The following is a 24,312-nucleotide window of genomic DNA, read 5'->3' as shown; positions in this document are numbered from 1 at the left end:
ATGTCTTCAGACGCTTCGCCAATCGAGCAATGAACAACTATGGCGCCAAGATAAAGCACATCAGAAGTGACAATGGCACTGAATTCAAGAACACTGGCCTTGATACATATCTTGATACTTTGGGCATCACACATGAATTCTCAGCCCCGTACACGCCACAGCAGAATGGCATCGTCGAACGCAAGAACAGAACACTCATTGAGATGGCCCGAACGATGCTTGATGAATACAAGACTCCAAGAAAATTCTGGCCTGAAGCCATTGATACTGCATGCCATACAATCAATCATGTTTATCTTCACAAGCTTCTGAACAAGACATCTTATGAGCTCCTTACCGGCAAGAAGCCAAATGTCAATTACTTCAGAGTATTTGGCGCTAGGTGCTGGATCAAGGATCCACATCACACTTCAAAATTTGCACCAAAAGCACATGAGGGTTTTATGCTTGGATATGGAAAGGATTCACACTCCTACAGAGTCTTCAATCTCTTTCATTATAAAGTGGTTGAAACAGTGGATGTGCGGTTCGATGAGACTAACGGTTCACAAAGAGAGCACCTGCCAAATGTGCTAGATGAAGTTCCATCCAGTGAATCAATCAAACTAATGGGAACTGGAGAAATCATACCCTCTGAAGCTCAACCTGAAGAGGAACTTATCATATCCACACCTGATCAACCGGAAGACAATGCTCAGCCTGAAGACAATCCTTCTAACAATGACAATGATCAGCAAGAGCAAAATCTTCGCCCTGTATATCCTCGTGTTGCCAATGAAGTGCAGATTGAGAGAATAATTGATAGCATCAATGCACCCGGTCCGCTCACTCGTTCAAGGGCAACTCAGCTAGCAAATTTCTGTGGGCACTTCGCATTCGTCTCAATAACAGAACCCAAGAAAGTTGAAGAAGCCTTCATGGAACCTGAATGGATTCAAGCTATGCAAGAAGAGCTTCAACAGTTTGAGCTGAATAATGTATGGGAACTGGTTAAGCGTCCTGACCCTCGGAAGCACAATATAATAGGCACCAAATGGATATATCGCAACAAGCAAGATGAGCATGGTCAAGTTGACAGAAACAAAGCTCGTCTCGTTGCTCAAGGATATACTCAAGTGGAAGGGATTGACTTTGATGAAACATCTGCTCCCGTGGCCCGACTTGAAGCCATACACATACTGCTGGCCTATGCAAATCATCATAACATACTTCTATATCAAATGGATGTGAAGAGCACTTTTCTCAATGGCAAGATTGAAGAAGAAGTGTATGTTGCACAACCGTCTGGCTTTGAAGATCCAAAACATCCTGACATGGTATACAAGCTCAACATGGCACTGTATGGCCTCAAGCAAGCCCCTCGGGCTTGGTATGACACACTCAAATACTTCCTGAAGAGCAAAGGCTTCATACCTGGTTCCCTCGACCCCACTCTCTTCACAAAGACATATGATGGTGAACTGTTTGTGTGCCAAATATATGTGGATGACATTATATTCGGCTGCACCAATCAGAAGTACGGTGAAGAGTTTGGATATATGATGCAAGAACAATATCAGATGTCCATGATGGGTGAGCTGAAGTTCTTCCTCGGTCTTCAAATACAACAACAACGCAACGGCATCTTCATATCTCAAGAGAAGTATCTCAGAGATTGCCTGAAGAAGTTCGGTATGCAAGACTGCAAAGGCTTCACGACGCCAATGCCAGCCAAATATCATCTGGGTCCCGACGACAATGGTAAAGAGTTCGATCAAAAGGTATACCGCTCCATGATTGGTTCTTTACTTTATCTATGTGCATCTAGGCCAGATATTATGCTTAGTGTTTGCATGTGTGCTCGATTCCAAGCGGCACCAAAAGAGTCGCATCACTTAGCTGTGAAGCGAATTCTTCGATATTTGGCTCACACCCAACTCTAGGATTATGGTATCCAAAGGGCTCAGAGTTTGATCTGGTTGGATTGTCGGATGCTGATTATGCTGGTGACAAGGTGGATCGCAAGTCTACATCAGGCACATGTCATTTTCTGGGACGATCACTTGTATGTTGGTCTTCAAAGAAGCAGAACTGTGTATCTCTCTCCACTGCTGAATCTGAATACATTGCTGCTGGATCTTGCTGCGCTCAGCTTCTGTGGATGAAGCAAACACTCAAGGACTATGGCATTCATCTGAAGCAAGTGCCACTCTACTGCGACAACGAAAGCGCCATCAAGATTGCCAACAACCCAGTTCAACACTCGAAGACAAAGCACATTGAAATTCGTCATCACTTTCTCAGAGATCATGTTGTGAAGGAAGATATTGATATCATACACGTCAACACTGAAGAGCAATTGGCAGATATCTTCACCAAGCCCTTGGATGAGAAGAGATTTTGCGAGTTACGGTGTGAGCTAAATATCTTGGAATCCTCAAATGTCCTGTGATCATGCACACATCCTAACACTTATGCATATTGATGACTTAGATGTGTAACACACGGAGTAAAGTATATCTTCAATCAATGAAGACATACATTCTAAGTGTGAATACATTAATGTGGAATTTGACTTTGGAGCGCCACGATAATTGTGCGCCGTGTCTGGGTCTAATACTTCCTATACGGTGGGTAATGCCACCACCAAATGTTCTGTTTGAAGTGTTTCACTCATGGCGTTACATTTGCTATGTCTTCACATTTGGTTTGGCTTCAATCTCAACATGTCTTCATAATTATCTTCACTATGTTGAATATATATATATATATACTAGTGTTCTGTCCTCTACAGCATTCACTTATAGCTATGTCTTCTTGTTGAATCTTTTGAACTAAGTGAATGTGATCGGACCCTAACCTTTGTATGCTTTCTATCTCAAACTCTATCTCTCCAAATCATATGCATTCTATTGAAACTGTCGAATGTCTTCTCTGCGTCCTTGTCAGCAGAAGATACAGAGACAAACTTTAAGTCCGTTTTCAATGCTCATTCCTTCACCTGAAACCCGGAGAAGTGGGAACGACCACCCGACAATCCAGGCGTGCGTGGGACGTGGAACAACCCCCATATGCTGCATGATGGCCACGTGTTCCTCAGATGTGAATCGCCAGGGGCACCTGTGTAATAACACTGAGCCGCCCCTGTCCCTATAAATACACGCCTCACCACAGTCATTATCTCTTCTTCCACTCTCGCACGAACCCTAGCGCCACCGCTAGCCCTCGACGACGCCGGCGACAAAGCGCTTCACTGCCGCAACCTCTCCGACGCCGTCTTCACGCCGACCGCAGACATCGTCCTCTCTGCCATCGCCGTAGCTGTCCTCCGTCGCCAAGTTAGGGAACGGACGATCGAACTGCTCGGCCTCCTCTTCCACTCCGTCTAGCAGTTCTACGCGTGGTAAATAAAACTTCCTTTTTACGGCCCCTTTGATCCTATAGATCCGTCACTTTCTACCACAAGTGGTTTTTGTTCACACATGTTGGATCCACTTCAAACTGCATCTCATAATATGCCTAGTATATTCACTTATGCTTCACAAAGTAGTTAGATTCCTCACTTGTACTGGTCCGTGGATTCGTACAAATCTGGAACCAACTCCTTATCTATGAGTGAATGTCTTCGCACGATGAGGTCAATGTCTTCTAAACTGATTTATCTTCAAAATCTTCTGAGAATGCATATGACCTCTTCCCCTTCCCTCGCACCTTAATGCTGTCACAGGTACATGTCCGTGGGAGAATCCCTTGGTTCTCATAGTCTGCATTCATTTGCAGAATTCTTACAGTATCACATAAATTCTCCCGAAGCCAGTTCCTGTTTGTCCAGCAAGCGAAAGCCTTTGAAGCCTTTGAACGTATTGAAGCCTTTCACTCTAAAGTTCATGGCTTCAGAGAAATCAACAAGGAAGGGTGGCAGAAAGCGTCGAGGAGAAACATCAAGAGATCTGCCCGATAACCTCTCAGAGCTGTACAAGACAGATCCTGAAGAGGATTACAATCAACGCAAGACACGAATCCAATGGATTCGGCGCTATTGGGCAGAACAGTGGTTCAAGTACAGATTTGTGACAAAGGAATATGCTGAAAAGAATGCCATCAAGCGACCATGGGGAGACATCCTCTACAAAAATCTTCAACCCAGGACTAGAGATGAAGCCATTGAACAAGGCTTCTATCCCTGCATGGTCCGTGGACCACAGCCTGCGGATGCTGACCCATCGTCACTGCTATGGTGTCGTGACGACAATCTGTTCAAGCGCAACTTCCAGTTTGCCCAGAACTCAGCGAAGCAGAACAAGAAGTCTTTGGGATTAGACTTCAACCTTGGTCCCTCTGCTCCCCGTGCTGATGGAACCCACGAAGCAGAACCCAATCTTGTTGGGCCCTTCTACAACTTGGAAGGTCTCATCACTCATATTGTGGTTCAAGGGACAGCCGTGAATGAGCCTGCAGATGACGCTGAATCAGATGAAGAGCCTGCAGCACCGAAGCCAAAGAAGTTGAAGCAGCCTAAAGCTTCAAAGCCTGCCTCTGCGCCAAAAATCTCACGGGCGAAGCCACTGGCCACTGCACCTCCTGAAGACAATGTGCAGTCTGAAGATTTGTCACGCATCTCCAAGCCCCAGAAGGTCAAGATGCCTCTGCCACACACCGGCCAAGAACTGACTGCTGCTGCCATTCTGCGAAATGATGCCATTGATCTGTCCAGTGATGAAGATCTTGCAGATGACGCTCTTGAGCAACTCATCAAGAGCAAAGAAGAAGCAGAAATCTTCAATGATCTGCCTCTCTTTGACATGACAATCACACACAACTTCATTGATGAGTGGTTTGACATGCCCAACATCAGCTTCGAAGATCTGCAACTACCCATTGGCCTCAGTGTCGCCTTCCATGGCGCCATTGCTTCAGAATTAGCTATCGCCCAGCGCATTGTTGAACTGAAGCAAAATATTGACTTTGAGAAAGCTCAGTTCAAGAAGCATATGGCCAAGCTCAGCGTGCAAGAGGTGAAAAACTTCAAGATTATGCTGCACGAGCTCAAAGAAGGAAACGCGCAGAAGCTCAGGGTTCTCATGGGCGCATGAAGAGCCTGGCTGACAAGTGTGTGCAAGGCTACAACGAGGCTGAGAAGCGCAAGGCCCTTGGGCGTCCGGGCATTGATCCCAGGATGGCTGCCAAGCAGAAGAAGAAGCCCACTGTGGCCGAACCCAACGCACCAAGGCAGGAAGCAGATCCCATTGTCTTCCCAACTAGCATGACTGGCTCGAAGCCAAAGGCCCGGTCAACCGCTTTAGAGCTGAAGAAGACGAGGACTGCTGAGGTTGAAGCAAGGAAGAGGAAACATCCTGAAGTCTCTGCTACTGCCCCCTCCAAGAAGAAGCGGAAGACCAAGAAGGAATGGGCTGCTCCCGCAGAGCCCTTGATTGTTAAACCCATCTCCATGGTTCGCCCTGACACTGAACCTCAAGAGCGCCAACTGACTGTCCATAAGCCTGCTTTCACAGGGGCTCATGAAGCTGAAGACTTTCCAGCAGCTGATCCCATTGCTGCAGAAGACATTGGTCACCATGACCATGTTGAAGGTGATGCAGTTCTTCCTCAGCTCGAGCACCAACAGGTATCATCGCCTGTGCTCACGCACAGCGAGCTCATCAGCATTGGTCGTCCTCTGACGCCAATTGCTCAAGATGCATCATGGGCTGATCACCCACAAGCACAAGAGGAAAAAGACTTTGAGGCCCAGCCAACTCCAACTCCACAGGCGTCGCCAGCGTTACGCAGGCTTCATAAAGGACCAAGGCCTCCAGTCTCTGAGTCTGAAGCTAAAGCTGCTGAAAACATTCCGGCTGCATCAGCCGATGAAGAAGAAACCCCAAGCGCTGCCACACCCCCGTCCCACCAAGAAGCTGTTCTCCAGGAGAACATGACTGTGACCGACCCTCCAGCTCATCAAGTGGAGGTTGAGAATTTTGAGGCTGCCACCAACGCCACTGACGCTGTCATGGCTAAACCCAATGTGGAGCCTTCACCTACCCAAGCACCAGAAGTCAGTGAAGCCAATGATGCTACTGCTTCTGTTCCTGCGCCTGATGCTGGTCCTCAGTTTGACTACCATGTTGAGCATAGGCCTCAGGTACAGAAGCCAATCCCCAGATTGCCCAGGTTTCCAGGTCCTGCATCAGCACCTGGATCCTTCAATGTCAATGGCTTCAAAGCAGACAACACCTTCTTCAATAGCTCCAGGAACCCCTACTCAAGGGAAAGGATATCATCTGATCAGTTCTGGAGCTATCCACAGCGAAGCTATTACTCCTATATTCTATACAATCAAGGTCGCATCTTCCCACATAAGCGTCTTGACATCGAAGCAATAGCTGGTCTGCCCTGTCTAGAAGAAGCTCTGGATTGCTTCAAAGAGGTTGGATTGCTGCCGTTTGTCACCGACCAAGAGCACTGGAATGAAGAGTTGCTGCTCCAATTCTATGCCACACTTCATATCCGTGGGTACAACAGAGATCCGAAGACTTGGGTCCTGGAGTGGATGACAGGAAATGTTCATCACGAAGCCAAAGCCTTTGACATTATTGAGCTCATTGGTCTGCCCACTCCTAGCGATCTCTACGAACCTGGCTGTCAGCTTCACAGTGAAGCTGTGGAGAGCATCTTTCAGAAGCCTGAACCAAACATGAGTCAGATGCTCAGTATGATGAAGCCATTGCCCCAAGATGCTCCATACCCCAAGGAGTTCTTTGTTGAAGACCTTGAGTATCTGCCAAGGACTATTTATCACATCATAAGGCGAACTCTCTGGCCCATCAAAGGACATTCTCCACATGCCAAGCTGGAAGGTGCAATGAAGACTTTGGTCTTCTATATTCTTCATGGCAAATGCTTTAATACTCAGGACTTCTTCATCCGCCAACTTGCTGCATCAGGCTCTGATCTTTTTGGCTTGAAGTTCTATGCTCCATGGAAAATGCGGCTGATTAAACTCCACTCCGCTATCTCATATCAGCCATCTACTCGCAATCATCGGATATTTCTGCCTGATGTGGATATGTCTGTTGAAGCCATTTATCCTGAGCCTGCCAAGGAACCTCTAAGTCTTCAGAATGCGGAGCATCAAAGTTTTTCTCAGAACATTGAAGGAGTTGAAGCAGTCACTCATGTGTATCCTTTGGCTGGAACTACACGTGCACCACATCCTGCCCTTACTGAAGCCACCGATAGCACAATTGCCCAACGACCTAAGAAGCGCACTCGTGTTCTCAATGACCGAGAACTTCTGGTGGCTCTTCATCAGAAACAGGATAGGCATCATGACTGGCTGAAGCACCAAATGCAAAGCCTCTTGGTGGATGTCAACCGTATTCGCAATCTTGCCACCAAGAATGCCTTTGTTGCACATGAAACCTCTCGATGCACATGGAAAGGGCTGACGCTTATGTGCTTTGAAGATGATCTTCAAGAGGATGGCGTCTCCGAACGCTTCAAGTTTGACTCCACACCCCCTCGAAGGGCCGTGCTGCGACGAACTCCATCTCTTTAAGACTCTGAGTTCTCTTCCTCTGCTGCAACTCTGAATTCCAGAGTGATCGAGGATGAAGACGATGCTACTTCACTGCCACCTCCTTCAGCACGCCTCGACACTGCTCCAAGTTCTTCTGCACCGCCGCACATCACCGACGACCCTGCTGCTTCACCTACTCTTCATGGGAACGAGTAGATGCTCTATGTCTTCAAACCTTTTTGGTCCTTACTGACAAAAGGGGGAGAAGCATATGAGTGTGATAGTCTTCAAGCGGGTCCATATGGGCAGTTGCTTTATATTTTGCTCCGTGTTCACAACTCTCGTTTTGATATATTTGGTTCTTTGAGTTGTAACACCTAAACTCGATGGTCGTCTGCTACTTATTTGCTACTTCATGATGCGACGATAAATTCCGCATGTGCGATGATAAATTCCGCACTTAGATCATTTTGTAGACGTCCATTTTCCATTATGCATGTCATTATCTTCACATACCTTCTCATGCATAATGAATTGTCATCATAAGTTGAAGAGGATCTCCACGAGTACAACCTGCCATGTGCATTTGCATTCCAAAAGCAAATTACTTATATGCACATCTTCAGGGGGAGCCCTTGCAACTAATGAAGACAATTCCTCTACAATTTCACATATTATATTCCCCGTTGAAAACTTCAACTAGTTTGTCATCAATCACCAAAAAGGGGGAGATTGTAAGTGCATCTAGTGCCACCCCTAGTTGGTTTTGGAGTATTGACGACAAACCTAGTTGAGGGACTAATGTGTTTGTGAGAATTGCAGGATAACACAGCTAGAAGTCCCTCATTGATTTGGTTTTCCTACCAGAGATGACCCCTAAAAATGTATGAAGACATTGATGTCAAAGGTGGTATATGAAGATATTCACATTGAAGACTATGACAAGAGAAGACATCGCATGAAGCCTATGGAGCTCGAAGACTTAGATCTTTCGTAGTTCTTTTTCTTCTTTGTTGAGTTATAGGAACCACCGTACTGATAAGTGGGGTCCAAGAGAACCAGTCAGAATGACTGAAGTGATGCTTACAAAACCTATGTCTTCGAGTGAAGACTATGAGAGCGAATTTTGTCCAGAGTTGGACAAGTCAGCTTTGCTTGTAGCCCAAGTAAAGTTGTCGTGTGAGTTTGAAATCTGACTGTTGGAACACATGTCAGTTCCTTAGTGACCCAGGGTCATTTCGGACAAATCAGGTCGGGTTGCCTAGTGGCTATAAATAGCCCACCCCCTACAACCATAAACGGTTGGCTGCTCAGAGTTAGAGTACGGCTTTTGTCGTTTGAGAGCAACCCACCTCGAAACCTTTGAGAGAGAATTCCTTGCGAGGATAAAGCCCTAACCACCCAGAGCCTAAGAGTGTTAGGCATCACTTAAGTCTGCTTGTCTGTGTGATCTGAAGACTTATTACACTTGAGGACTGTGAATCCTCCAGCTGGTTAGGCATCGCGTTCTGAGCGTCCAAGAGATATTGTGGATCGCCGGTGAACGAAGTCTGTGAAGGTTTGGGAGTCTACCTTGAAGACTTACCAGAGTGATTGGGTGAGGTCTGTGTGACCTTAGCTCAAGGGGAATATGGTGAGGGCTGGGTGTCCTGAGCTGCGTGTTCAGGACTGGGTGTCCGGGACTGTGTGTCCTCAGGTTTAAATACCTAGCCGCCCTAACCAGACATACAGTTGTCACAGCAACTGGAACTGGTCCAACAAATCATTGTCTTCATTGAGTCACTGGTTTCATCCTTCCCTTCCCTTCCCTTTACTTACCGTTGGTCCTTGTGAAGTCATTGTATCATTGCACTACCTTTTGTCTTCACTGAGTGACTGCGTGTTCTGTTTGGCTTCATAATATCTTCCTACCTGATCCTTACTACCTAGCTGCTATTAGTCATTGTGCTTTCACTTCATTGAATACTTGACTATGGTTTGCCTAATGTAGTCCACCTTCCGCTGCATGGTAATAGGTTTATTTCTATCGTTTGTCTTCGAAACTTCCACGTTTTGAAGACTTTCATAAAAATCGCCTATTCACCCCCCCCTCTAGTCGATATAACGCACTTTCAGTTTATGTCAGACCTTAACTGTTGCTCACACTCATGTGCCAACCACCTAGCAGTCACTTTGGTGCTCTCTCAAACAGCAGGACAATTGTGGTACAAGTTCATTTTCTTTATGCAAAATGTCTTCTGATGTGCAATTTTGGAAGCAGCAATGAAAAAAGGACAGTCATCTGTACTGCGAACTACAATAACTTTATCTGAGCAATTCCTATGAAATGAGTAGTTCCTGTTTTGTGAGATGTGAAATGTAAGCAGTGCCCTTTTGAACTGCTGCACATCTAGGAAACAAAGTTTCTTGACAAATTGTTCTTGTGGGTTTTCCCTCTTCTCATCATCCCAAACCCTAACTTTATTCTTTTTGGCCCTGCTCTTCCTACCATTTGGTAGCTTAAATGGTGGAAGCTGAGCCCAATGATTCTCTTCTTGACTTAAGTCACCTGGGTTGCTCTCCTCATCAGATGAAGGTGCCCAGTCTTGCTCTATGATTTGATCCAAACTTGCATGGGATCTTGTTGTTGGCCCCTTCCCCCTCCTCTTACTTCCTCCTGTGCTGCTGCTACCTCCTGCACTGCTTCCTCCTCCACTGCTTCCTCCTCTCAAGCCCTCATCTAGTGGCTCCTCCTATCCTTCCTCTTCATCTCTTCCTTCATTCTCCTCCTCCTCCTCATCTGGTCCACATAGCTCTTCTACATCAGTGTCTCCTTCAAAGTGATATAGTGGATCATCCCTATGCCTCTTCATTGCCTCCAACCTAGCCAATATGTCCTCATCTTCTAGATCTTCATCCTCACTTTCACTATCAGTGAACTCCTCAACAAGCAGCTGTGGGAGTTTTCTTTTTGTTGCCTTGTACTTCTCTCTTTGTATCTTATTACTCATGTACCTCTGAATTTCATCATTTCTTTTCTGCTCCATCATCTGCTCAATGTGCTCTTGCTCTTGTTCTGTCTCCATGAAATACTCATGCCTCTCATTACCATTGTCCAAAGCAAACTCAGGTTCACTTGGGCCCTTTTGCTTCAACAAACAAGAGCTCTCCTGTGTGTTCATTACTTGGATTGGCTGTGGTTGGGGTTTCACTGGACTGGGGAAAACAACTCCTGAATTGTCTACCTCATAGACAACTGGTACACCTATTTCTGACAAAGGAACCTGCTCTTCATTAACATGAACAATGTTCAAATCAACTGGTCTAGGTGCATCACTTCTCATAACTGTAATGTTAACAACATTCTTTCCTTTACTAGCTATGTGATCCAACATTTCTTCCACCTTGTCATCATCAGTTAATTCTTCCATTCCTGACACCCCAACTCCTGGATCTCTAACATAATACATAAAATCCCTTGAACTATAGCCTTCTACCTCTATTAGGGCAATGAGATTCCAGAAGGTTATGTCTGATAAACAAATTGTTCTTTCCAAGTTATCTTTGTCTAGGAAATGGAACCTCACTTCCCATTCTTCATCATCCAAGCTACAAATTCACATAAAATTCATTTAATTTTGTTGTTAAGTAGGTCAGTTAACACATATAAGAATAAGATGAAATAATTCATTTAACAAGGTTAAAATTATTGTTAAGAGGTCAGATTGGTGTTAAATGGGTCGGTTCATAGCCCTATTAATAAGTTGAAACATTCAGTTAACACTGTTAAAATTGGTGGCAACCGAAATTTCTGATTCAATTTACAATACTAAAGTTGGTGAAGACCAGTATTTGATCAAACAACACGCAAAGAGGATTTATGTCAAATTACTCATGTTAAAATTAATTTCTCTGAGACCAACAATCATGTGACAGAGAGGATATCATATAACACTAACCCTAATGCTAGAACCCGAATGTAACGCCCCGGTAGTTAAGCTACAGTAATCTCCCACTAATGATGACACGTCACCACGTTTACTGTTGTTAGACTCTCGTTGATTCGAAAACGGTTCAAATTCAAATTTAAAATAAAGTCAAAAATAAAAGTTTTCAAATGTCAAACTAAAATGTGCAAACTGTGGCAAATAAATCATAAGTTTTGTTGGTGAAGAAACCAAGTTTTTATAAAAGGTTCAAGTGTTTCAAAATGATTAAAACAGTAGTTAAAGCAATTAAATAAATGTCTATTAAACTTTGAAAAATACTAAACCATTTTTATTTTGGGATAAAACTTTTATGGCGGCGGGTTATTTTGAAACATTGTTTTAGGAGCTAATGTCATATTTTAATAAACTAAAAATAATGTGTAAATAAAATAAAACAGTAAAAGGAATAATTAAAAGAAAAATGAACTAACAAAAAAAGAGAAACAACCCCCCCCCCCCCGCCCCGTGCTAGGCCAACCGGCCCACCCCACCACTTAACCCCTCCCCCCACGCCCGTAACCCTAACCACCCACTCTCCCTCACTCCTCCCTCTCCCCACCCTGTTTCTGGATCGGGGGAGCGACCCCCTCCCCCCCCCCCCCCGACCGCGTCGTCGCCTGCCGCCTCCACCCGGTGCGCCGTGCCTGAGGACCGCCACCTCCGCATCGCAGCATCGCCATCGCCCCGCGTGCCTCGGCCTCCTCCAAACCCCATGCCGAAGTCATCGTTCCTGCGTCGCGCCCTCAACCCCGATGCCAATCCCCGCCGCATGGAGCCGCGTCGCCTACCTCCTCCTCGAATCCTCGCCAGATGCCATCGCCGTCGTCCCCTCTTCGTCGACGACCTCATCACCGTCGTCCTACCCGCGCCCCATTGTCCCGTCCCTACGAACCTCCAGTGAGGCCCCCATCTTCTCCTCTTCCCCGCACCACGCTGGTCGCGGTCGCCGCGGACAGTCCGCTCTCGTGCGCTTGCCTGCAACCCCCTCGCGCGCGCTCACTGTGGTCGGGCCGCGCCCTGGCCGTGCGTCGCTCCGTCTGGCCGCGCCCGTCGCCTCTTGTCGACGCGCCACACCTGCGCCGCTCGCTCGCTGCGCCACCGCCCCGTACCCTCCCCCCCCCCGCGTCGCTGCGCCTCGCCTCCCCTGCATCCCGCTGCCTCGCCTGCGCCACCCAGTCGCGCCGCCAGCCTCTGCCCCGTCGCATCGTGGTCGTGTCGTCTTCGCCCTCCGCCGCCGTGGCATGACCACACGCTCGCGCCCCGCTCCACTGCTGCCGCTGCCGCTGCTCGTCCGCCGACCCGCCGCCGGACACACCCGCCGGCGCGCCGGTGCCCGCGCCCGCCAACCTTCCCGCGGCACCCAGTCGGGAGCACCAGCGCCGTTCGGGCTGCGCCCGACGCCCATTGCCCGATTGGCCCCTATGGGCCTATGACAAAGGGGCCCCGCCCAGAACGTTTAAAAAGAAGAAATTTTTAAAAATAAAATAATTAAAAAAGATAATAAATAAATAAATAAAATCAAATATTAATTAATTCATTAACTAAACAATTAACTTAATTAATTCCGTTTAAATTAACTAATTAAGATTAATTAACCTTATTACTAGTTAACCTAATTAACTACTATTAATTAGTCAAAAAGTCGTTGATAGGTGGGACCCACCTGTCAGGTTGACCAGGTCAACGGTCAACGCTGTCTGCTGACGTCATGCTGACGTTAGCATGCACTATTGTGGATAATGTTGAATTTAAATAATTAAATAAATCCTAAAATGATTTAAATCTTTTAAAATTAATATAAAATAAACCGTAGCTCGGATGGAAAAACTTTCTCCATGAAAGTTGCTCAGAACGACGAAACGAATCCGGATATGCAACCTGTTCATCCACCATGCATACCTAGCATAGCGCACACGCAACTTTCTCCTCCGATTCATCTGTCCAAAAATGCGAAAGACCGAGGATATTTTCCCGGATGTTTCCCCCCTTCACCGGTATCACCTCATAGCGCTTTAGGGCATACCTAGCACCGCTACCTGTCATGTCATGCATCTTTATGCATATGTTTGCATTGTATTCATTGTTTCTTCCCCCTCTTCTCTCCGGTAGACTGCGAGACTGACGTCGCTGCTGGTGCCCCGATCGACTACGGTGTTGACGACCACTACTTGGCAGAGCAACTAGGCAAGTCCCCCCTGATCACCAGATATCGCCTACTCTTATCTCTACTGCTTGCATTAGAGTAGTGTAGCATGTCACTGCTTTCCGTTAATCCTATCCTGATGCATAGCCTGTCATTGTTGCTACAATCATTGATACCTTACCTGCAATCCTAAATGCTTAGTATAGGATGCTAGTTTATCAACAATGGCCCTACATTCTTGTCTGTCTGCCATGCTATACTATCGGGTCGTGATCACTCGGGAGGTGATCACGGGTATATACTTATATACATATTATATGATACTTGTGGTGACTAAAGTTGGGTCGGCTCGTAGAGTACCCGCGAGTGATTCACGGATTGGGTCTGAAAGGACGTTTGTCCGGACGGCCCTCTGAGTGAACCTTTGTGGCGGAGCGACAGGGCAGGTTGAGACCGCCTAGGAGAGAGGTGGGCCTGGCCCTGGTCGGTGTCCGTGGTTATTTCAAGATAACACACTTAACGAGATCTGGGTATTTGATCTGAGTCTGGCCATTGGCCTATACGCACTAACCAACTACGTGGGAACAGTTATGGGCACTCGACGTCGTGGTATCAGCCGAAGCCTTCGTGACGTCAGCGACTGAGCGGCGCGCGCCGGGTTGGACTGGAACGCCTGCTCTTGTATAAGGGATGCTAGGTCTGCTCGTCGGCCGCATACGCAACGTGCAGGTGTGCAATGGGCGATGGGCCCAGACCCCTGCGCCATAGGATTAGACCGGTGTGCTGACCTCTCTGTTGTGCCTAGGTAGGGTTGCGACGTGTTGATCTTCCGAGGCCGGGCATGACCCCGACAAGTGTGTCCGGACAAAGGGGATCGAGCGTGTTGGGAAATGTGGTGCACCCCTGCAGGGAAGTTAATCTATTCGAATAGCCGTGATCTTCGGTAACAGGACGACTTGGAGTTGTACCTTGACCTTATGACAACTAGAACCGGATACTTAATAAAACACACCCTTCCAAGTGCCAGATACAACCGATGATCGCTCTCTCACAGGGCGACGAGGGCAGGATCGCCGGGTAGGATTATGCTACGCGGTGATACTTGGTTAACTTACCATCTACTCTCTTCCATTGCTTCAAGATGGAGGCTACGAGAAGTGTAGTCTTCGATAGGACTAGCTATCCCCCTCTTATTCCGGCATTCTACAGTTCAGTCCACATATACTACCCCTTTCATTTGAGACATTGCATATGTAGTGTAGCTCCTTGCTTGCGAGTACTTTGGATGAGTACTCACGGTTGCTTTGCTCCCCTTTTCCCCCTTTCTATACCCGATTGTTGCGACCAGACGATGGAGTCCAGGAGCTAGACGCCATCGTCGACGACGAATCCTACTACACTGGAGGTGCCAGCTACTACGTGCAGGCTGCTGACGACGACCTGGAGTAGTTTAGGAGGATCCTAGGCAGGAGGCATGCGCCTCTTTCGATATGTATCCCTGTTTGTGCTAGCCTTGTTAAGGCAAACTTGTTTAACTTATGTCTGTATTCAGATATTGTTGCTTCCGCTAACTCGTCTATGATCAAGCTCTTGTATTCGAGCCCTCGAGGCCCCTGGCTTGTAATATGATGCTTGTACGACTTATTTTATTTGTAGAGTTGTGTTGTGATATCTTCCCGTGAGTCCGTGATCTTGATCGTACACGTTTGCGTGTATGATTAGTGTACGGTCAAATCGGGGGCGTCACAAGTTGGTATCAGAGCCGACTACCTATAGGAATCCCCCTTCCACACCCCTTGGCCGAAGTCGAGTCTAGACATTACAAAACTTTTTACTAACATGGTTGTGTGTCTTACGGGCCCACGTCGTCATTGGGTGGTATTAGGATCTTTTATTCCTCGTCTATACTCTGGGACTCCGATATCTCTTCTACTCGGGTTAAATGATTTTGCTAACTCTAACACTTGGTTCTCGTAACTATTTCCTCCCGGAGACCCCTCACTCCAGATGATTGCTTGGTGCACCGAAGGATCCCGAAGATACTCTGCGATGTTCTCTCGAGACTTTGTTCCAGCGCTTTTGCAATTCCCTTCCGTCGATAAACCCCCTATGGATAACCACATACACTTGTCCTTCATACAATCATTTCCCGTTGATCTTGTTATTACAAGATACCCCAAAATTCTCTCTATTGTCCTGAGAATCCTTTGAGATACTGCCTTGCAGTTCCTTGCCGCATGAATACCCCCTACAGATAATTTCTCTCACTTACCGAGTATCCATTCTTCCCCCGTTGTTCATCACAAGATACACTGAAGTACTATTTGATCTTCCGGTAATCCTCTGCCCGCTATTTCTCTACGAATACTTGGCTTGCATTATGGTTGTGTTCCATATGACTAGCAATATTCATTAGTATCCTTTGTCTTTATCATTTCGAGCCCCTTGAATCAATATTTTGCGGATGCTTGCCATCCTCAATCAGATCCTAGAATTCATCCTTCCGGCTCAAACGGCATTTTAAACATGAGCCGGATCTCGACCAATCTAATTGCCATCGATTATTCCCCTAAGACTATTAAACTTATCCATCCCTAATCAGAGCATTGCTTCTGATCCCTTGTCTTGGAATTCATAATTTCTTTGCATTTGAGCTTTGAGTTAGTCAGTTGTTTCTATAATCCAATGTCTTTGCATTGATTCTTCCTCTGGTTGTGTGATGATACTCACATCAGATCCTTTGTGGACCACCAGATCCTTTATTGGATTTTATCCGACAACGTCCTTCATATTCATTAAACTTGTGAGCCTTTCATCAGATACATAATGCCTTTGGTTAAATTGTATCCCCTGCTTTTGTCAACCATGCTCTGCTCCCGAGCTTGAGTTATTCGCTCCTGGAGTTTGTGGTATATGTTTCTACGATGCCCCGATGGGTTGAACCTATGCCTTCCTTAATCTGTGTGATCCTGAAAGATTCACATGTCATACTTATCTGGTATTGCACCAGGTAAAATTATCAACAACAAATGTCATTTTCGAAAAGCGAGAGGTGAATGGAAGGTTATGCATTGAGGAAGTGGGAGTCGACCTTGAACCTTTGTGTTCATGCCCATGGACACGATGTAGATCCTATCATGGAAGCCTCTTGTAATAATAACTATTTCCTTGATTTAATATCATTTGATATATGTGAATTGGTCCTTTGCAATCGTGCTTCCGATCATATTTTCTCCTTGATTCCATTTCTCGGACTAGTTAAAGCACTTGTCTTCTGCAGATCAATGCACCAGTGCAACCTCTATTATGTTCTACCTTCGAGTATTACCCCGTGGTATCTCGATAAAATCACAGAACCATATTACTTCTTGTGAGTTCTTCAAGTATTATTTCTCACCAATTTCAATTTTTCCCTGGGTTCTGAGTTGTTAGACACTCAGGGACACCGATAGTGAATCGATCCTGAAATCCGATTCATTAACTCTAAGTAATTTTCGTTGCTTATGAGTTTAATAATCCTTCAATTCATTCCTAGCCTGATCGGCTATATCATTATCGTGCTAAATTTTATTTGTGCTACCTCGTCCTTCTTCTCGGCGCACAATTTTTGACGACGAGCTAATCTTACGTCGAACTTCCTCGTCATATCATTTCTCCTTGAACATCAAACTTGATTTCGAGTTTATGTCGTACCTTGGTTCCCATAACTTTTCGCTTCATCATCATTTGACTTGATGGCATCGCTGACCGATTACATCTTCATGAAATCTCTCGATAACTGTGTCGTGACCATCATCAACATCCTAAGCTCTTCCAAGATATATATCGAATTCTTGATAGGCAATACCATCCTTGCCCCTCGATGATTCATGTTATCATCAACCACTTTATTGCCTTCCGTTCAACACAAACTTGTTCGTGTTTTGTGTTATACCTTGAGATCACGCTACCTAAGCCCATATGTCGGGTGCACCTTTCAATCAATGATTAACTGTGTATGTTTTCCTCGAGCATAACTCATTATATCATTTGATTTGACAAATTTTATCTCCTTGTTCGAATACTGGTGGGGATCCATCTTTTGGAAATCTTGATTCGTTGTCGCTGATTTCACCAGCCACCTCCTCATCCTCTCCTTGGTTTAATGATGAACCCATGGTTCAGAACTTGCTTCCATAGTTCATTACCCGAGAATCTTACAATGTCATCTCGTCAATTTGTGTTGCACCTTTTCTTCTCAGACATCCTGAGTCCGAGGTATCCTGACACCAATCAGATCTGAATCTCGGTCAGATATGATGGTTGGGACATATTTCCAACAGTGATAACATTGGTATTTATATGATCCGACAAGGTGATGTCATGCCTAGCACAACTGGCCGGAGGACCTATTGTTATAGTTTCCTTTTTTGCAAGGTTAACCATTCTTCCATGAGGAAATTGTAAGACTTATTCTATAAGTTGTTCCTGATGAATCCTTTGAGTGTCCGAAGTCTGACGTTGCTTGAAGACCATGTCAATGCTATCTCGAAGCATGTCTGTGGAACTCTGATTTTTTTCAGCAAGAACATTTGAAGCCCAATGCTAAATGTTTCTTACTCAATTATCCAAACACCGTTGTATGGGTAATGTCATGAAAATTATCTCCCCTTACCTAAAGAGTTTTCTACATTATATCCTGTAATGGATATCATGCCCTGCTTGTCCTTGGGAAGGATATACCCCTGAAATATGTCTTTAAGCACATTTTCCTTTCCATTCTTCTGTTTAATCTGATGATCACCTTTCCTTTCCATTGTTTGGTTTAACCTTTCTTGAGGTCTATATGATCTAAGAAGTAAAATTATCTTACTTATGTAAACACTTCGGTCTACAATCTGTCAGTAGGAACCTGTTACTATTGTTGATGACATTCCGGTATCCACCGATGGACGAGAACTTTGCCTAATGGTCCGCCTCGTTCAACGAGCAGGAAAATGGTTCTCTTCGTCCCTCGCCCTTGGTACCAACGTTGATGCCAACATAACTGACGGACTATCCTCTGACATGTCTTGCTATCATGACCGTATAAGATGTCAACTGCCTTCCTACTTTTAACCACATGGTGGGCCCATAACCCACAATTCCACATGATCGAAACCTGACTCTTCTATACACCCATGTTGCCAAAGTTATTCCTCACGCTTGATTTCGTATGCAATTCATGGGTCATCCCCCTAGTAATCTACTTTGGTATCAAACGCAATACTTATTCTCGTTGCTCTGGACCCCTTTCACACCTTGTTCAGGCATCGAACGATTGCCTACCTGCTTAAACTTCTCATGGTACCTCCTTACTTTGCTCTTGAATTTTTCTTAAGTTTCAGTTCGAGAGTTACTTTCCGCCACCTTCCCCCGATGTTAGCTACCAGGTAGTCAACCTTGCAGAGGTCCGTTCTTCCAGAATAACCACCCCTTATCCTCTCGTAAGTATGGTGAAGATCCTGAAGGAAGGACGACAGCTTCATCATGTTGCATTCATGCATAGGAATGAAGACATCAATGCTATGGATCGACCTCTTCGAGAAGAGCAACCAAGACCGAGAAGATCCGTTAGAATTTCGTAACCAAAACTTTCCTCCTTACTCCACCTCTTAAATCTCGGGATGAGATTTCTTGTAGTGGAGGAGATTTGTAACGCCCCGGTAGTTAAGCTACAGTAATCTCCCACTAATGATGCCACGTCACCACGTTTACTGTTGTTAGACTCTCGTTGTTTCGAAAACAGTTCAAATTCAAATTTAAAATAAAGTCAAAAATAAAAAATTTCAAATGTCAAACTAAAATGTGCAAACTGTGGCAAATCAATCATAAGTTTTGTTGGTGAAGAAACCAAGTTTTTATAAAAGGTTCAAGTGTTCCAAAATGATTAAAACAGTAGTTAATAAAGCAATTAAATAAATGTTTATTAAATTTTGAAAAATACTAAACCATTTTTATTTCGGGGTAAAACTTTTATGGCAGTGGGTTATTTTGAAACATTGTTTTAGGAGCTAATGTCATATTTTAATAAACTAAAAATAATGTGTAAAATAAAATAAAATAGTAAACGGAATAATTAAAAGAAAAATGAACTAACAAAAAAAAAAGAAATAGCCCCCCGTGCTGGGCCAGCCGGCCCAGCTAGAGTCAACCGGCCCGCCCCACCACTTAACCCCCTCCCCCCCATGCCCGTAACCCTAACCACCCCACTCTCCCTCACTCCCCCCTCTCCCCGCCCCATTTCTGGATCGGGGGAGCGACCCCCTTCCCCCCCCCCCCCAGCCGCGTCGTCGCCTGTCGCCTCCACCCGCCGCGCCGCGCCTGAGGACCGCCACCTCCGCATCGCAGCATCGCCATCGCCCCGCGTGCCTCGGCCTCCTCCTCACCCCGTGTCGAAGTCGTCCTTCCCGTGCCGTGCCCTCAACCCCGATGCCGATCCCCGCCGCACGGAGCCGCGTCGCCGACCTCCTCCTCGACTCCTCGTCGGACGCCATCGCTGTCGCCCCCTCTTCGTCGACCACCACGTCACCGTCGTCCTCCCCGCGCCCCATTGCCCCATCCCTACGAACCCCCAATGAGGCCCTCATCTTCTCCTCTTCCCCGCACCACGATGGTCGCGGTCGCCGCGGACAGTCTGCTCCTGTGCGCTCGCCAGCAACCCCCTCGCACGCGCTCACCGCGGTCGGGCCGCGCCCTGGCCGCGCGTCGCTTCGTCTGGCCACGCCCGTCGCCCCTCGTCGACGCGCCACACCTGCGCCGCTCGCTCGTCGCGCCACTGCCCCATCCCCCCCCACGTCGCTGCGCCTCACCTCCCCTGCATCCCGCTGCCTCGCCTGCGCCACCCAGCCGCGCCGCCAGCCTCTGCCCCGTCGCGCCATGGCCGTGTCGGCTCCGCCCTCCGCCGCCACGGCACGAACACATGCTCGCGCCCCGCTCCACTGCTGTCACTGCTCGACGCCGAACACACCCGCCGGCGCGCCGGCGCCCGTGCCCGCCAACCATCCCGCGGCGCCCAGTCGGGTGCACCAGCGCCGTTCGGGCTGCGCCCGACGCCCATCGCCCGATTGGCCCCTATGGGCCTATGACAAAGGGGCCCGCCCAGAACGTTTTAAAAAAAGAATTTTTAAAAAATAAACTAATTAAAAAGATAATAAATAAATAAATAAAATCAAATATTAATTAATTAATTAATTAATTAATTAACTTAATTAATTCTGTTTAAATTAACTAATTAAGATTAATTAACCTAATTACTAGTTAACCTAATTAACTACTTCTAATTAGTCAAACAGTCGCTGACAGGTGGGACCCACCTGTCAGGTTGACCAGGTCAACGGTCAACACTGACTGCTGACGTCATGCTGACGTCAGCATGCATTATTCTGGATAATGTTGAATTTAAATAATTAAACAAATCCTAAAAAATGATTTAAATCTTTTAAAATTAATATAAAATAAACCGTAGCTCGGTTGGAAAAACTTTGTACATGAAAGTTGCTCAGAACGATGAGACGAATCCGGATACGCAGTCCGTTCGTCCACCACGCAATCCTAGCATAGCGAACATGCAACTTTTCCTTTCAATTCATCTATCCGAAAACGCGAAACACCGGGGATATTTTCCCGCATGTTTCCCCCCTACACCGGTATCACCTCATACCACGTTAGGGCACACCTAGCACCGCTACTTGTCATGTCATGCATATTTATGCATATGTTTGCATTGTATTCATTGTTTCTTCCCCCTCTTCTCTTCGGTAGACTGCGAGACTGACGCCGCTGCTGGTGCCCCGATCGACTACGGTATTGACGACCACTACTTGCCAGAGCAACCAGGCAAGCCCCCCCTTGATCAATAGATATCGCGTACTCTTATCTCTACTGCTTGCATTAGAGTAGTGTAGCATGTTACTGCTTTCCATTAATCCTATCCTGATGCATAGCCTGTCATTGTTGCTACAGTCATTGATACCTTACCTGCAATCCTAAATGCTTAGTATAGGATGCTAGTTTATCATCAGTGGCCCTACATTCTTGTTTGTCTGCCATGCTATACTATCGGGTCGTGATCACTCAGGAGGTGATCACGGGTATATACTTATATACATATTATATGATACTTGTGGTGACTAAAGTCGGGTCGGCTCGTAGAGTACCCGCGAGTGATTCACGGACTGGGTCCGAAAGGACGTTTGTCCGGACGGCCCTCTGAGTGAACCTTTGTGGCGGAGTGACAGGGCAGGGTGAGACTGCCTAGGAGAGAGGTGGGCCTGGCCCTGGTCGGTGTCCGTGGTTATTTTAAGATAACACGCTTAGCGAGATCTGGGTATTTGATCTGGGTCTGGCCACTGGCCTATACGCACTAACCAACTACGCGGGAACAGTTATGGGCACTTGACGTCGTGGTATCAGCCGAAGCCTTCGTGACGTCAGCGACTGAGCGCGCGCGCCGGGTTAGACTAGAACGCCTGCTCTTGTATAAGGGAGGCTAGGTTTGCTCGCCGGCCGCGTACGCAACGTGCAGGTGTGCAATGGGCGATGGGCCCAGACCCCTGCGCCATAGGATTAGACCGGCGTGCTGACCTCTCTGTTGTGCCTAGGTAGGGCTGCGACGTGTTGATCTTCCGAGGCCGGGCATGACCCCGACAAGTGTGTCCGGATAAAGGGGATCGAGCGTGTTGGGAAATGTGGTGCACCCCTGCAGGGAAGTTAATCTATTCGAATAGCCGTGATCTTCGGTAACAGGACGACTTGGAGTTGTACCTTGACCTTATGACAACTAGAACCGGATACTTAATAAAACACACCCTTCCAAGTGCCAGATACAACCGATGATCGCTCTCTCACAGGGCGACGAGGGGAGGATCGCCGGGTAGGATTATGCTATGCAATGATACTTGGTTAACTTACCATCTACTCTCTTCTACTGCTTCAAGATGGAGGCTGCCAGAAGCATAGTCTTCGATTGGACTAGCTATCCCCCTCTTATTTCGGCATTCTGCAGTTCAGTCTACATATACTACCCCTTTCATTTGATACATTGCATATGTAGTGTAGCTCCTTGCTTGCGAGTACTTTGGATGAGTACTCATGGTTGCTTTGCTCCCCCTTTTCCCACTTTCTATACCCGATTGTTGCGAGCAGACGATGGAGTCCAGGAGCCAGACGCCATCGCCGTCGACGACTCCTACTACACTGGAGGTGCCAACTACTACGTGCAAGCTGCTGACGACGACCAGGAGTAGTTTAGGAGGATCCCAGGCAGGAGGCCTGCGCCTCTTTCAATATGTATCCCTGTTTGTGCTAGCCTTCTTAAGACAAACTTGTTTAACTTATGTCTGTACTCAGATATTATTGCTTCCGCTGACTCGTCTATGATCGAGCTCTTGTATTCGAGCCCTCGAGGCCCCTGGCTTGTAATATGATGCTTGTATGACTTATTTTATTTGTAGAGTTGTGTTGTGATATCTTCCCGTGAGTCCCTAATCTTTATCGTACACGTTTGCGTGTATGATTAGTGTACGGTCAAATCAGGGGCGTCACACCTAACCCTAGAACCTAAACCGTACTACACTTACCCAAGAACACTAACCATAGAACCCTAACCCTAGAATGCCAATCGGGGAAATGACAAAGGAGGAGGATGACTTACTCCACACCGCCGAAGGAGGAGGCAAGATGTTGGCTGCCCGTCGGATTGGCCTTCACCGCCTGGGCGAACGCAGTAGCCGCCGCGTATTCCAACGACTTCGGCGGCGACGACGGTTGGGGAAGAGGCAGCGCGCTCGAGGGATTGGAGCTCCCGCAGAACTCCGGCGGATCTCCAGCACCTTCGCCCGGAGCATCCCCACCGGCAGCAACTCCGCCGCCGCCGTCCACGCCGCCAGGTTTCGTCGTCGCCATGGATTGGAGCTGGAGGGAGAGGTCTGGTCTGGTCGGGTGCGGGCGGTCGGTCTGTCCGGCGCGACCAGACCGCGTCGGTCTTAACCAAACGGCGCCGTCCGCGCGTCCGTTGGGCCACGTCACCCAAATTGGACCCCACCTGTCGGAAACGCCCTCAACCGCGCCAAATGACAGGTTCAATGCACTCTGGAAATTTTTTACTGAATGCGTGGTGGCTTTTGCAAAAGATTAGCGACGAAATTGTTTTCTGCAATAAAAGCCCCAAATATGGTGGTTTCTTGCAATTCACTCGCAAAATACTCTTAAGTGGGTCTGGAGGCAATCCCACCGTGATCTGTCATCATATGTTGCCGATCTCACGCTCCATAACAATAGTTTCCAGATTTTTACTGAATGTGCGTTTTCACCTGATACATCGCCATTTATGTTACCGTCTTATACCTCATTTGCACTAGGGTCTTCATAACTCTAGGGCCGGCCATGTCTGTGACCTTCGGTGGACCGGTTCTAGAGGTGATTACGAAAGAAGCACGGCCACACCGAAAAAAGCGCATTCTTGGACTGGCATCGGTGGCGGCACGGCATGCGGTTGATCCGTTCGTGCGAGGTTTGTCCCGCAGCGACGGACAACGCGGATCAGCGAGAATTCCCGGTGATTGTTTAGCCGGAACTGAATCCCGAGATTTGGACATCGCCGTTTTATTAAGAACGATACGGGACAAGGGAGATCACGAGCACGCCAACCTCATCAGTCCATCTGAAAATGGCGTGTCTGTGGG

General features: G+C 47.0%; 1 protein-coding gene across 1 annotated transcript; it reads right to left on the bottom strand.

The window, feature by feature from the left end:
• Positions 1-10,230: 10,230 nt before the first annotated feature.
• LOC147965611 (uncharacterized) lies at positions 10,231-23,533 on the bottom strand. The gene is made up of 2 exons (XM_087530527.1): positions 23,283-23,533; positions 10,231-11,086 (listed from the first exon to the last, which is right to left on the bottom strand). The coding sequence occupies exons 1-2, from the start codon at positions 23,531-23,533 to the stop codon at positions 10,231-10,233; spliced, it is 1,107 nt and encodes a 368-aa protein (XP_087386653.1).
• Between the last annotated feature and the right edge of the window lie 779 nt (positions 23,534-24,312).

The sequence above is a fragment of the Triticum urartu genome, chromosome 6A (assembly GCF_056163025.1).
Source record: "Triticum urartu cultivar PI428250 chromosome 6A, HENAU_Tu73, whole genome shotgun sequence".
In the NCBI taxonomy this organism is placed as follows: Eukaryota; Viridiplantae; Streptophyta; class Magnoliopsida; order Poales; family Poaceae; genus Triticum; species Triticum urartu.
This window is presented reverse-complemented; position numbering and strand designations above follow the sequence as displayed.